The 13333-nt window shown below is 55.0% G+C and overlaps 1 protein-coding gene across 8 annotated transcripts in view; it reads left to right on the top strand.

Moving 5' to 3' along the window:
• The window catches only part of Arhgef10l (Rho guanine nucleotide exchange factor 10 like), a 153054-nt gene that overhangs the window by 96635 nt on the left and 43086 nt on the right, over positions 1–13333 (top strand). For 5 of the 8 annotated variants that reach the window (XM_037203141.1, XM_028880724.2, XM_028880723.2 and 2 more), the window contains 5 exons: positions 1252–1266; positions 1504–1685; positions 4471–4586; positions 4981–5108; positions 6419–6519. In XM_037203141.1, the coding sequence (XP_037059036.1) occupies positions 1252–1266; positions 1504–1685; positions 4471–4586; positions 4981–5108; positions 6419–6519 (542 nt within the window). The remainder of the gene's footprint in view (positions 1–1251; positions 1267–1503; positions 1686–4470; positions 4587–4980; positions 5109–6418; positions 6520–13333) is intronic. The other 3 variants (XM_037203142.1, XM_037203144.1, XM_028880729.2) reach the window with 1 other exon arrangement.

Genomic DNA, 13333 nt, shown 5'->3' with positions numbered 1-13333 from the left:
CAGGGCGACTAGCAGGTGTCCCTTGTGTGGCCTTGTAGGTCTAGGGGATGGAGACTATTCTCTGTGCACTCCTACAATTCATGCTGTGAACTTTGCAGCAGGATCCTGGGAGAATCCTGAGGCTTTAAGAGCCTGGGACACAGCCTGGTGCAGCTGTTAGAGTCAGGCCTGGAAGTGGCCAATGACTGTCAACCCAGGCCAGATCTCCCACCTCTCAGCTTGGGTACTCACAGTGTCGTGTGTGTGTGTGTGTGTGTGTGTGTGTGTGTGTGTGTGTGTGTGTGTGCATATGTGTGTATCTCTCATCTCTGTGTGTGTGTGTGCCCAGAGTCTTATTTACACTCTGCACCCAGCATTGGCTTGTGCATTTCTGTTCATGGCCACTGAGTGATTTGGGAAACCTTGTGGCTGCAGATCTGGGGTCCCCAGGGGAGAAGTCAGGGCTGCAGGCTCATCTACCCACTGTCGTCCTGTCCTTCATCTGCTCACCCATCAGCTGTAGATGGAGCCTGCTCTGCTGCTTCCCTGCTTCCAGCCTGGAGGGAGACTTGGCAAGGAAGCCTCTGTCAGAGCTGATGTGGGCGCTCACTCACCCATTCACTCCAACATTCATTCATTCATTCATCTCCAAGTGCTTTGAATCTTTCTAAAACCTTTTTCTTTAACATTGTGTGTGTGTGTGTGTGTGTGTGTATCTGTGTCTGTGTGTGTGTCTGTGAGAGAGAGCATGTGTAGGTCTGAGTGCAACTTTGGGAGTCCATTTTTACTCCTCCCACTATTTGGATCTTGGGGATCAAACTCAGAGCAAGTACCTTTATCCACTGAGCCATCTCGCCAATCCTGGGTGCTATGAATCTTAAGTCCCACTATGTCTAGACATCCAGCAGGGCAGGGACAAGACCACTGCCCTTCTCAGCCTTATGTTGTTCAGGGTTGAGCATGTGTGAGGAGTGGGGTGCTAGCGCTCAAGTTTAGGGGCACCGGTTTGCAAATTGGGCTGAGTTACTTCACTTTGCTGAGTATATCCATCTCCCGTTTTGGGATCCTGAAGCCACTGGGGAGGTGACTCTTAGAATCAGAGAGGATGGCTGCTTGAGCCCCAGGAAGGCTTTCTGTGTGGTTCCCCTCTGTTCACACTGGCCCAGGTGGCCATGCCTCCATGCTGCCTAGGCCAGTGGCCGGCCTCCAGAGTTCCCAGTCCCACGAGAATGTGCCGTCCAATAACACCTATCCTTCTTGTCTTTTCTCCAGGCCCTCCAATCACAGGTAGGTAGCTTGTGGCTTGGGCACTCAGGCATGTGACTCTGGTGCTGGGCCTGGGCTTCCTGGTGCAGTGGCTTGGTGTGGGTTCCTTGCACTGCGTGGTCTGGCTTGGTTTGGGCCTGAGGTCTCATGCTTGGGCTGTCCGGAGCCTGGCTAAGCGGAGGTTGCTGGGAGCTGGAGTTGCGCTGCCTCTGGGCCGGGCTGCAGCAGACTCTTCAGCGCTCTTCTTCTGTCCTGCAGGGGCCAGCTAGAGATCAGCAGCCTGGTGCCTCTGGGGCCCAAGTACGTGGTGAAGTGGAACACAGCGCTGCCCCAGGTGCAGGTCGTGGAAGTGGGTCAGGACGGCGGTGCCTACGACAAGGACAATCTGCTCATCCAGCATGCTGGTGCCAAGAAGGCCACGGCTGCAGGGCAGGCCCAGAGTGAGTACTGCCCGGCTGCTGCCTCACCTGCTAAGTGTCTAACCTGGGCCAGGGACCACAGCTGCTGGGTGCGGGGCCTAGAGAGTCTCGCTGTTGCATCTCAGTGCAGATCTGTGGCTTCAGTGGCACGTGCGCGTCCCTGTGGTCTCATTCCCCACCCAGTGCTCGACTCCCTCACGCACAGCTCACACAGCGACAGAGAGAGGCCAAGTGTGAATGAACTGACTTGGAACTGTCTCCGGTGAGACCTTGGACAGGTGCCTTCTGTTTGTACCTAGTGTGCCTCCTGGTACATTAAGGAACTAGGGGTACTCATCTTACCCCTTGTTCTCCAGCGGTGCTAGAGAACTCAGTCTGTCTGTCTGACCCTTCCTGGGCCCATGTCTCTCCATTCTGACCCAAGCTCTCAGACTCTCTTGGAAGACAGGGGGCAACTTAGAAGCCAGAGCCTCCTGCCTGGTAGCGTCTCCCTGTCTGCTCTCTGCCAGCTCACTGGCCACCACCACTGTGCATCTGGACCACTGCAGTGGCCTCTGGCTGCTTTTGTCCTTTGTCCCCTTAACCCCCTGCACCTTCCCCAGAGCTTAGTTCAGATGTAGTTAGTGTATGTATGTAGTGTAGTATGTATGCCACCATCTCCTCAGTGTTCTGATGCTCTCGGGGACATCTGTCTGCCTCCTCCCTCCCTCCTGGCCTCTGATGGGGCTCCTCGGCCTCTCTGGGGTCCTCCCTAGGGAGTGCACTCCTTTGGGCTGCAGGGTCTTCCCCACTCTGAGCCTTTCTTGCTGTCTGTGTCAAGGACTCCCTTCCTTCTCTTCCCCATGCCCGTCTCTCTGATGGCCTGAGTTTGGGCCAGAGCCTCGTCCTGGGCTCTCCAGGCCTCAGGCTGAGTTTGCTGAGATTGCTGCATTCCTCACGGTGGGGAGGGTGTGATGGTGGGTGTGGGAAGGAACCAGTCACATTGCATCCCTAGTCTGGAAGCAGGGAGTGGTGAATGTTGGTGCTCGGTTCGCTTTCTCCTTTTTATTCAGTCCAGGGCCCCAGCCCATGGGACGGCGCTGCCCACATTCATTCAGAGGGGGTCTTCCCACTGCAGTAAACATAATCTGGGAACTCCTCACAAAGCTCGGAGGTGTGTCTCCTAGGCGATTCTAGATGTCTGTCAAGTTGGCAGTACTCACCAGCGTGACTGACCATCGGCTGCATGGAACCTTGGTGTCAGCCAGGGCCTGATACTAAGCTGCAGGCCTGGCAGGGGATGGAGTACTGCGCACAGTATCTTCCATGAACAAAAGGCACTGGAGTTTCGCTTCCCCTCCCCACCACAACTCTGCCCACAGCCCTGCCTGGGTGCTTGCCTCACTGGCTCCCGAAACTCCGGAAATTTTGAGGCTTGATTGCGACAGCCGTTCTGGCCCTCTGAGGCAGTACCACTGTGGGTGAGGCGGGAGAGTGGGGCGGCCCCGCTTGGGTCCTTCACCCCCATTCGACTCTCTTCTTCTTGCCCACCCCCAGGCTGTGGCTCTGGTAACCCTGTGTCCCCGACTCTGTCCCCCTGAAGCCATGTTCCCCAAGCCTGACCCCCTTGAGAGGAGAGAGGCTCTGTAGATTCTTGGTTGACCTTAGATAATTGTTTATTATGTTATTATGCAAATATGGACGCACAGAAAGCACCTTGCATTTAGCACATGTGCTTTTAGCCCTTGAACAACAGTGAAACCCAAACAAAACACAAACTGGATAAAAACAACACTATAGAACAATCAATAAAATTCCCGTCCGCAGTAGTAATTTGTTGTGACAGGTGACATTTTGTTTTGTTGAACCCAGACTGCTCACAGGATAGATGCGGCATGCTTTCCCGTGAGTGGGTTCTCCCGCCCCCATCTTGCAGGGTGACTTATGTGGAGCCCCGTCTTCCCACCAGTGTCCATCCTTGGGCATTTTCTTTCTGTCAGCGCGTCATTACCATACCGTGTGCCCCTGCTCTTTGCTGGTTCCCCATGGACCTTTATGCAGTCTCACTCAGCCCCTGAACCCTCAAAAGCCCTGACCCCATGCAGCAGTATGTGACATTAAAGTCACACTATCCAGGGGGCGTGGAATGACCCAGAAAGAGGCCTCAGCAACCTTACGTAGCCTGAGAAACCATGGCCTAGCGTGTGCCATCCTGTTCCCAAGGTGACACCCAAGGACTTCTCTGCACTGTCTTGCCCATCACTCTCACGGTGTCCCTTGCTACCCACCCATCTTCTGTATTTGTATCACCACTGGAGCTCCAGGCCTATGCAGTCCCCACCATTGGCTCATCACACTGGTGCCTTTCTCCAGGCATTTTCTCCCGTCTGGCTAATCCCCTCCCCTTCCCCTGCTCTCTGCCCATCTCCCGGGGTCCTAAGTCCCACAAGAGCAGGGACCCTGCCTGCTCTGCATAGCAGGTCCCCCATGTGTCATTGAACAGTTTGCTGTTGGCGGGCTGCTATAAATCTCAGCACCTTTGCACACGCTCTTCTCTGGCTTGGCCATACCCGTCACATTCTGGCCTGCGGTAGGCTCCTCAGTTCTCCAAGCACGGCTGGTTTAGTCTTATGGTCCTTGTGAGCCTCAGTACGACTGTGTCACCATCCCAGGTGTGACACCTTCCTTCTGCTGGGACCTCCCTCCCTGGTCGTGTCTCCTCCAGCGTTGCCAATGCCTCTTCTCTATGGACATGGCTTACTTTTCCCTGTCGGCAGATGCTTACCTCCCCCAGCCCCAAGGCTGAGTCCGGTGTCTTCTCTACCAGACAAGGTGTACCTGGGCCCGCCGCGCCTCTTCCAGGAGCTACAGGACCTGCAGAAGGACTTGGCAGTGGTGGAGCAGATCACCCTGCTTGTCAGCACCCTGCATGGCACTTACCAGGTGGGTGGGGCTCCGGGGGTGGTGAGGGGGCGTCCCCGCATGGTGCTCCTGTGTGCCCTGGCTCTGGGCAGGGAGCAATGGTAAAGGCTGGGATCCCCTGACCCTCTCAGAAGCCTTTGCACACATCTGGCTTTGTGCAATAGTTGGAGGTCTTACGGATCCTCCCTAGCCTCTGCCCCAGGCTGCAGGGCATCCGGTTAGGAGGGTGGCCCTCTTGGAGGAAGCATCAGCCGGGTGGGCTCTCATCCAGGGCTGGGAAGTCCCTAGTATAGGTGGGATTGCCTCCCGTGTGGCTAAATTACCCCATCGCCCCGGGCGCTGTCACTGTGGTAGGACTTGTGTGGTTTGGGGGGAGCCAGGAGACGGCGGTGACCCCTTTCCTCCCCAACACTAGAATCTGAACACGACTGTGGCCCAAGACTGGTGCCTGGCCCTGCAGCGACTGATGCGAGTGAAGGAGGAGGAGATCCACTCTGCCAACAAGTGCCGCCTGAGGCTGCTGCTGCCCGGGAAGCCTGACAAGTGAGTGGGTGGGCGTCTGGGAGGGAGTGGGTGCTGTGATGAGAGAGTCCACCCTGCTGTGGACCAGGCCCCTGCTGTGGACCAGGCCCCGGCTAGCACCTGGCACATAGTAGGTGCTCAGCAAAGAACGCAGGAATGCATGGAAGTCTTGCTGACACCCCGGGTCAGCTTGGCTCTCTGTTGACTGACTCAGACACTCAGTCTCCAGTGAACCCACTGTGTCTTACCTTCTTCCCTCACCTCAGCCTGGGCCTCCCAGATCCTCTTCATAGACCCAGCCTCCCCAGTTCAAGGTCCTCTGCTCACAAGATTCACCACAGGAGCTGTGGGACGCCCCAGTGTAGAAGCAGTCCTGAGGCAGTGACTGACAGGGAAAGGAGTCCAGTTGGCCCTCTTCCAGCTCTGCAGGGTGTGCCTCAGTATCCCTACTTTACGAACAAGGAAGTGAGGCCAGAGGGACAGGGACAGCCTCGGAACCCCTGGGCTTTGCTTGTGAAAGGAGGTGGGGTCCGTGCAGTGGGAGTCCTGGGCAGGAGAGTGCTCACTGCTCAGGGGTGGGCCTCTGGGTCGGGGAAGATGGAGCCTGGCGTCAGTTGCAGGGGTGTGGGAAGAGAGAGCAGTGTCCTCGTGTCTGAGTGTGGGAGTCTGCAGCTTGAGCTCTAACCCTGCTCCTGACTCCTCTCTCTGCCCAGCACCTAGAGAGTGAGAGACACAGCCCTGCCCACCTCCCAGGGGGGCCTGGGTTACTCACAGGACTCTAAAGGGGCCCTAGTCCTAAAGGCCACCTCCAACCTTCTCTGTTTCTCTCTTCTCCTTACCCCCTTCCCTTCCATTCATCCTCCCATCTTTCTTCCTTCCCTCCCTCCCTCTCTCCCCCTCCCTCCCATCTTCCCTCCCCCTTCCTCTTTTCCATACTGTGTATGCGTCCACTCTGCAGCCACCTCCTGAGTGACTGTCCCGTGTCAGGTGCTGGGGACAGACAGTGTGAGGTCCTTTCCTCCATGATGAGGCCCACGGAATTCTGGCAGGTGGTGATGCCAGGACCTTAGCTGGGCATAAAGCCAGGGCTGTTGGAGGTCTGGGACTGGGCTGCCAAGAATGGCTTAGCTCCTCTAGCCAGGTGCCCCCTGACCATCACAGAGGGTGGAAGGAGGTCTCCCCAAGGGGGTGGAGCTTTGCCAGGCCACAGGCCTCCCTCCGTCTCCAGGAACACGGGTTGGAAAAGAGCCAAGGCCTTCCAGGTCCTTCTGGGGAGCTGAGCCTCTGTACCAGCCACTCATGGGGGTCCTGCCTCATTTCACCCTCCACAGGTCTGGCCGTCCCATCAGCTTCATGGTGGTTTTCATCACACCGAACCCCCTGAGCAAGATTTCCTGGGTCAACAGGTTACACCTGGCGAAGATTGGACTCAGTGAGTACAGCCCAGGGCAGGTGTAGGGAGAGAGATGGAGAGTGTGAGCACAAGATGAGGCAGGGGCATTTCCCAGTGGGAGGGGGGTGAAGCCATGCAGAAATGCCTGGAGCCCAGTTTCTGAACCTTAGACTAGTCACTTTCTCTCTACTCCTCTCTGAGTTATTGGGACTTGACACAGCGAATCAGCAGCTACCAGGGAGGGGATGCTTAGGGATTGAGTGCCGAGTCTTCCTGGTGCACGGAGGTGATGGCTGCCTGTCTGCTAACCAGCTACTATGGAAAGTACACACTGGTGGTACCTAACTGCCACGGAAGTACAAGAAAATAAACAAGTAAATACCAGGTTGGAGTCAGCTGATCTTAGCCACCGGCCTCCTTACTGCCCAACATGGTGGCATGTGCAATAATCCTAGCACTTGGGAGGCTGAGGCAGGAGGATTTGGGGTTCAAGGCCAGTCTTAGCTGCAGAGCAAGGCTGAGACCAGTTTGGGTTACATGAGACCCTGGGCTCAATAAACTCCAAAATAAACCCAAACCCTCCTCTGGCTGCTTCCTCCTATGCACCTATCAGTACTAACAGAGTTAAGTAAATGGGTCTTTATGGAATGCTTCTGATGTAGCACACACTTGCAAAATCCCACATATGCCCTTGTTCACAAGCTCCCTGTGGTAGGTCTGTGGAGACCTTTTTCATTGAGGACTCAGGCCCAGGGCGGTGCAGTGACTTTTGTGAAATTGTGTAGCAGGAAGGGGTAGATGTTGGATTCAGACACTGGGCATTGTGCCCCTGGAACCTAGGCCACCACCCTGTCTGTCCCTCTGCCCCATGCTCACCACATTCACACACACTGGGTTATAATGACTTCATCTGTTTGTTTTGTGACTTGGCGTCTTAGATGGTCAGAAGTGCTGTATCATAGAAGTCCAGCTGGTACTGGGACCATTTCTTTACCTTTACTGTGTATATGATGTTTTTATAGATGTTACTTTTTGATCTTTGTTTTATATGTGGGTGTTTTGCCTGCATGTATGACTGTGTGCCACATGCATGCATGCAGGGTCCTCAGAGGCCAGAAAAAGTTACTGGATCCCCTGGAACTGGAGTTACAGATGGTTGTGACCCACCATGTTGGTGCTGGGAATCAAACCCAGGTCCTCTGGAAGAGCAGCTGGTGCTCTTAACCACTGAGCCATTCTCTAGCCCTTCCAATAGGTTTAGAAAACATTTCTGAATCAGGAGTCAGGGCCCTTGTCACCTGGCTTTCATTCATTAAAAAAAACAAAACAAAACAAAAAAACAAAAAAAAACCACCTTATTCATTTGCCTCATTATAGTTTTTTCCCCCCGAGACAGGGTTTCTCTGTGTAGCCCTGGCTGTTGTCTGGCTGTCCTAGAACTCACTTTGTAGACCAGGCTGGCCTTGAACTCAGAGATCCGCCTGCCTCTGCCTCCCTAGTACTGGGATTAAAGGCATGCACCACCACCACCTGGCATCATTACAGTAGTGTGTGTGTGTGTGTGTGTGTGTGTGTGTATTTGTGTAGAGGCCAGAGGACAGCCTAAGATGTTGTTCCCCAGGCACCATCTACTTTAAAAATGAAACTGTGTGAGTGTTTATACAGAGGTCTGTGCATCACTTGTATGCTTTGTGCTTGCAGAGGTCGAAGAAGAAGATGTAGAATCTCTTGGAATTGGCAGTAGGGGTGGTTGTGAGCCATCATGTGGGTGCTGGGAACTGAATCTGGGGGCCTCTGGAAAAGCAGGCAGTGCTCTTCATCACTGAGCCACCTCACCAGCTCCCACTTTTTCTTCTGGGGCTCACTGACTGAGCTCGGCTGGGTGGTCAGCAAACCCAGGGATCTCTCTGTCTCTTTCTCTTCAGTTTCTGCAATTGCAAGCTCAGGGACCATTCCCAGCTTGTTCGTTAGTTTTGAACCAGGGTCTTACTATGTAACCCTGGCTGTCCTCGAACTCACAACAAACTCACAGAGATCCACTTGTCTCTGCCTCCCAAGTGCTGGGATTAAAGGCCTGTGCCATCACACCATTTTCCAGCTTTTTTTTTTTTTTTTTTAATGTGGCTTTGGGCTCTTGTGCTTATGAGGCAGGTGCTTTACCGAGTGAGCCATCTCTGGTAATTTTAGGCATAAAGAGCCCTGACAAAACTCAGAAGGCTTTCTGCTCTCGAGGAACTTGAATTTGAGATGGACAGGTGGACATTAAGTGAGGTGCTGGGCGGTGAAGTGGGGCCGTGTGGCTGTCCCTGAATGTGAGGGCTGCGTCAGGGAGAAGCCGCCGTGGGAAGATCTGGGCCGAGTGATCCAGGCATGTGAATCACAAGTGTGCAGGTCCTGGGGCAGCAGCAACAGGTGGTTCCCAGTGGCCAGAGCGGGCCGGCGGGTGGGGGTGGGGGAGTCAAAGAAGTAGGTGGTTGAATCGAGGGCAATGGTGCTCTGTAGAGCAGGGGTGAGGCTCGCAGGGTGTGCGGGAAGAGGCACACGTTCTGGCTGTGTTCCAAAGGTTTTCACTGAAACGGGGGAGCCTGTGATATCACAGTTGGGGTTCCATCCAAGGGAGCCGTTCTGCTGCTGTGCCGAGGGCCTTGGAGGAGCAGGTGCAGGGGGGAGTGGGGAGGGGTGTGTGGCTCTGGAGGGGACAGTGTGTGGCTCTGGTCAGTGTCCTAGGCCTCGGGCTGGTGTAGCTTGGAACTTGGCCTTGTCACTGGGAGGCCGCAGAGGGTGGAGGGAGGCCTTTGAGAGCTGCCCCATCCCTGACTTGAAGATCTGGGCCTTGGAAGGGCTGGGGGTGCCCCTGCTGGGCCCTAGAGGTGGGAACATGCTGCCTTCCCCATTACACATGACTTCAGTGTTAGGCGGATGCTAAAACTCAGTGTGAGCCCTGCCTCCCTCCCCCCCCCTGCTCCCCCACTCCCTGCCCCCCTGTTCCCTGCCCTCTTGCTCGCCCTGTTCCCCCCTCCCCCCCACCCCTGCTCCCTGCCCCCCCCCTCCCCCACCTCCTGCCCCTGCCCCTGCCCCCTGCCTCCCTAGGGGGCTCCTGCCTCTTTGCTCCCCCATTCCCCTTCCTTCCCTTTTATTTCCCCCTTCCTTCCCTCCCCTCCTCCTTCCCTCCTCCTTCCCTTCTGCTGTCAGTGGGGAACTCGGGCACCACACATGCTAGGCCAGGCTTTTGCCCAGACTAACACACTCAGTACTCCTTTTACTTCTATTGGGAGGCAGACCCTCCTTGAGCTGATTTTACTCTGTAACCCAGGCGGGCTTTGAACTTACCATCCTTCCAAGTCAGCTTCCCAAGTGCCTGGGACACAAGCCGGAGCTCCTGGGCTAGGCTTTCCAGGAAAATGGACTTCCTGTTTGAACCTGGACGCTCTGCGGAGCTGGACTGGTGTGCTGGGCCTGGCGTTGACTGAGGCAGCTGCCTGGGCAGCCTGTGGGCCACCTTGTCTCCACACGGCTCACTTCGGCAGCCTTAAGAGGAGAGTCATTTGAAATTATATCTGAATGCCCGGGTCTCCTGGGGCTTGAATAGTTTGTTCTTTTCATTTTGCTGCGTTTGTTCTTCGTGTGTGTGTGTGTGTGTGTGTGTGTGTGTGTGTGTGTGTGTAGGTGTGCAAGGAGCGGGACCATGTTAAAGATGTGACACTCCTTTATCATATTTAATTTTCTTCTGCGTGCGGTGAGCCAGGATGGTAATCCTCTGAAGACTGAGAAGGGAGAGGGACGGGAGAGCCTTTGGTCTAGCGCTGCCCTGTGGTCCTGGGGAAGGCCTTTTCCCCGAGCCCCAGCTTTCCCACCCTTGACCGGACTAGATCTCTAAGGGCCCTTGCTTATTGTACATAGGGTCTCAGGTGCCCTGGAAGGTTCAGAAGGTGACCAGGGACAGGCCTTACACCATTTGATCTGGAGCCAGACGGTCCTGTTTGGTTCACAGTTCCAAGGCTTCTAGGCTGGGCTGTCCTGTAAGCTGTTCAGCTTCCGGCTCTGGGGGCATCAGAGATCAGGGACCACGCAGGTGCTTCAGGTGACAGGGTTCTGGTGAGAGTGTGTGGGCTGTGGGGGGCAGCCCTGCACCTGCAAGTTAGAGCCTCACACGATAATGCAGAGCTGGGTCAAGTCTCTTCCCACACACCATAGCTGCTAGCCTCCATTCATAAAGGCTTGGCAGATGGGTGCCCAGGGAAGGCCCAGAGAAGGAAGAGAAAGCCAGGGCTCTCAGGGTTCTGCTGCACCCCAGATCTCCTCTGACCCTCGTGTCCCCAGGCCCCAGAGCCGCTCCCACGGACAGCTCTCCAGAGAGGGTCTGGGTGTAGCAGGCCCTACCCACGCCCACACTTACAGAAGCGTCAGAAGGCTTGGGCCAGGCATCTGCATGCCACCTGCCAGCCCCCTGCCTCTCATCTCTGGTCTAGTCTTCCAGTCCCATCTTCTCAACTACCCAGCACTGATGTTTACCTCCTCCCGAGCATGCCTGGGAAGCCTGGACTGTATCCTAAACCTAATCTCCATTAACCCTGCAAACCATCCTAGGGCTGGGCCCCCTAAGCCAGTGGTCTTCAGCCTTCCTAATGCTGCGACCCATGAGTTCCCCATGTTGTGGTGACCCCCAACCATAACATTATTTTCTGTTGCTACTTCATAACTGTAGTTTTACTACTGTTATGAACTGTAAGTATCTATGTTTTCTGACGGGTCTTAGTGACCCCTTCGAAAGGATCATTCAGTCCTCCCACCAAAGGGGTTGTGACTCGCAGGTTGAGAACCACTTCCAAGATTCTCTGGCTATGGTGTCCCTGTCCATTGGCATGGGGGACAAAGGTCTGTATCCTAGCTGGGAACTTGTGGCCTTCAGCCAGCCTCTCTGGATAACATCAACATCTCTTGGTGGGGGCGCATGGCTGATGTGAAGGATGCCTGGCCTTCTGACTGTGGCTGTGACTGACGATGGCATCTCCTGCCCTGGGGACATGTGATAGGGTCTTGAAGACGGCGGTGGTTCTGGAAATCTCGAAAGCAGTGCGTCCACAATGGTGAAGACCTCACCCCGGAAGCTGAGCACAGAGCAGGTTAGAGGTGGCTCAGCCACTCGCCATAGTGTTTAGAGGAAATATGGTGATTAGAAATGGCCACCATTTCTCCAGGGCCTGCCATATCCTAGACCGTATTTATGTTCTTTCTGGGCACCCCCAAAACTCCAGATGACTGGAATTCTGTCCCCTCTTTTCTAGACCAGGCAAATGTCACACCGTGAGTTGAAGGCTGGGTTAGGCTGTGCCTAGGGTGTTGCCAGCAGACCAGAGATGGTTCCTTGGTTGGGGGCACTGTCAGCCCTAGAGCTCCCCCTCTGTGCCACAGCGAGCGGCTCGGCTCTTGAACTCCGTGAGCACTGATAAACACGGCCTTAAATAAGCCTCTGCTTAGCGTCAGTTGGAATCACGGCCGGCCGTGCCTTTGGTACCTTTCCTGAATGCCACTTACCCCAAGTGGGCTTCCGGCGTTCAGCGGCCACAGCCTCCTCGTTTGGTCTCCGCCGCTCTGGGTTTGTGACATGGACAATGGCAGTGGCAGATGGGGAGCCACAGCTCCATTTTCTTTCCCCGCTCCCAGTTGCACATAAGAAAGGCACCATCTGGAAGGAGAAGGTCAGGCTGTTAAAAATATATATGGTAATAAATTGCCAGGGCCTGATGGGCTGTGGGTGTGCAGGGGAAGGAGGAGGGGCTGGGGTGAGATATGGAGGTGGGGGCTGTGCGTGTACCTGTCTGGCTGTTGGGGGGGGGTGAGCTCCGTGGGTCTCCTGCCTGGTAGAGGAGGGTCTGTTTCCTTGTGAGTTCCCTGAGGGCAGGGACAGCATCTCAAATTGAGTCCTGTTTATTTACCACTGGGCCTTAACTGAGAGGCAGCAGGGCAGCCGGCCCCCTTCCCTCGGTGCATGGGCATGCTGTGTAACATGCCTTGTGGCTTCTTTTCTTCATTTCAGCTTCCCCAGCACTTTGGGGATCCCCAAAGTGAGGATGAAAGGATATGGTGTTTGGGTGTATATTGTGCTGAGGTCCTCTTTGTCTGATGGATCTCTCATACTCTGACTTTTTTCCTGTGGCAAGGCTAGGTTTGTGGGACAGTTTCCAGGGCTCCGAGTGTGAAGGGCTCCTTCTGGGCCCGTTAGGAAACACAGTCAAATCTGAGCCCTTCAGGCAGGGATAGGAGCCCGCAGGGTAAGCAGCCAGCTTTGTGTGTTAAAGGAAGTGTTCAGATTCTCAAGGTCTGGCTACACGTGTGTTTCACTCCGACCCCTCTGGCCCCACTGGGCTTTGGGCTGGGCCACTCTTGGAAGTGGTTCCTTCTCACACAGATCAGCCTTTCATTTTGCCTTGGTATCTTTTCTTTCACAAAAGCGAGTCATGTCGATGGGGTACGTTAGACACCCATGCAAAATGAGGCTCCAAGAGAAAGGTCATGTTCAGATTGCCCTTGGTTATTGGTGTGTGATCGGTAGTATCGCTGGCACCGTGTGAGTGGTTATTGGTGTGTGATTGGTAGTATTGCTGGCACTATGAGTGGTTGTGTGAGGGAAAGTTTTGGCCCTCATGAATCATTGGCATTATAGGAAACCTCCTGTCCCCACACGCATGCACTTGTACACACAGGCTCACACACAGGCTCACACACAGGCTCACACACAGGCTCACACACAGGCTCACACACAGGAATAGAGAAGCTCGTGGAAGAGCAGAGCTAACCCTGTACCTTCAGTTATAATGGGTAGTGCCTCATGTACTCATCTTGAGTTGAAAAC

The sequence above is a fragment of the Peromyscus leucopus genome, chromosome 2 (genome assembly GCF_004664715.2).
Source record: "Peromyscus leucopus breed LL Stock chromosome 2, UCI_PerLeu_2.1, whole genome shotgun sequence".
NCBI lineage: Eukaryota > Metazoa > Chordata > Mammalia > Rodentia > Cricetidae > Peromyscus > Peromyscus leucopus.
The sequence above is the reverse complement of the archived record's forward strand: the minus strand, read 5'-3'. Positions and strand labels throughout refer to the sequence as shown.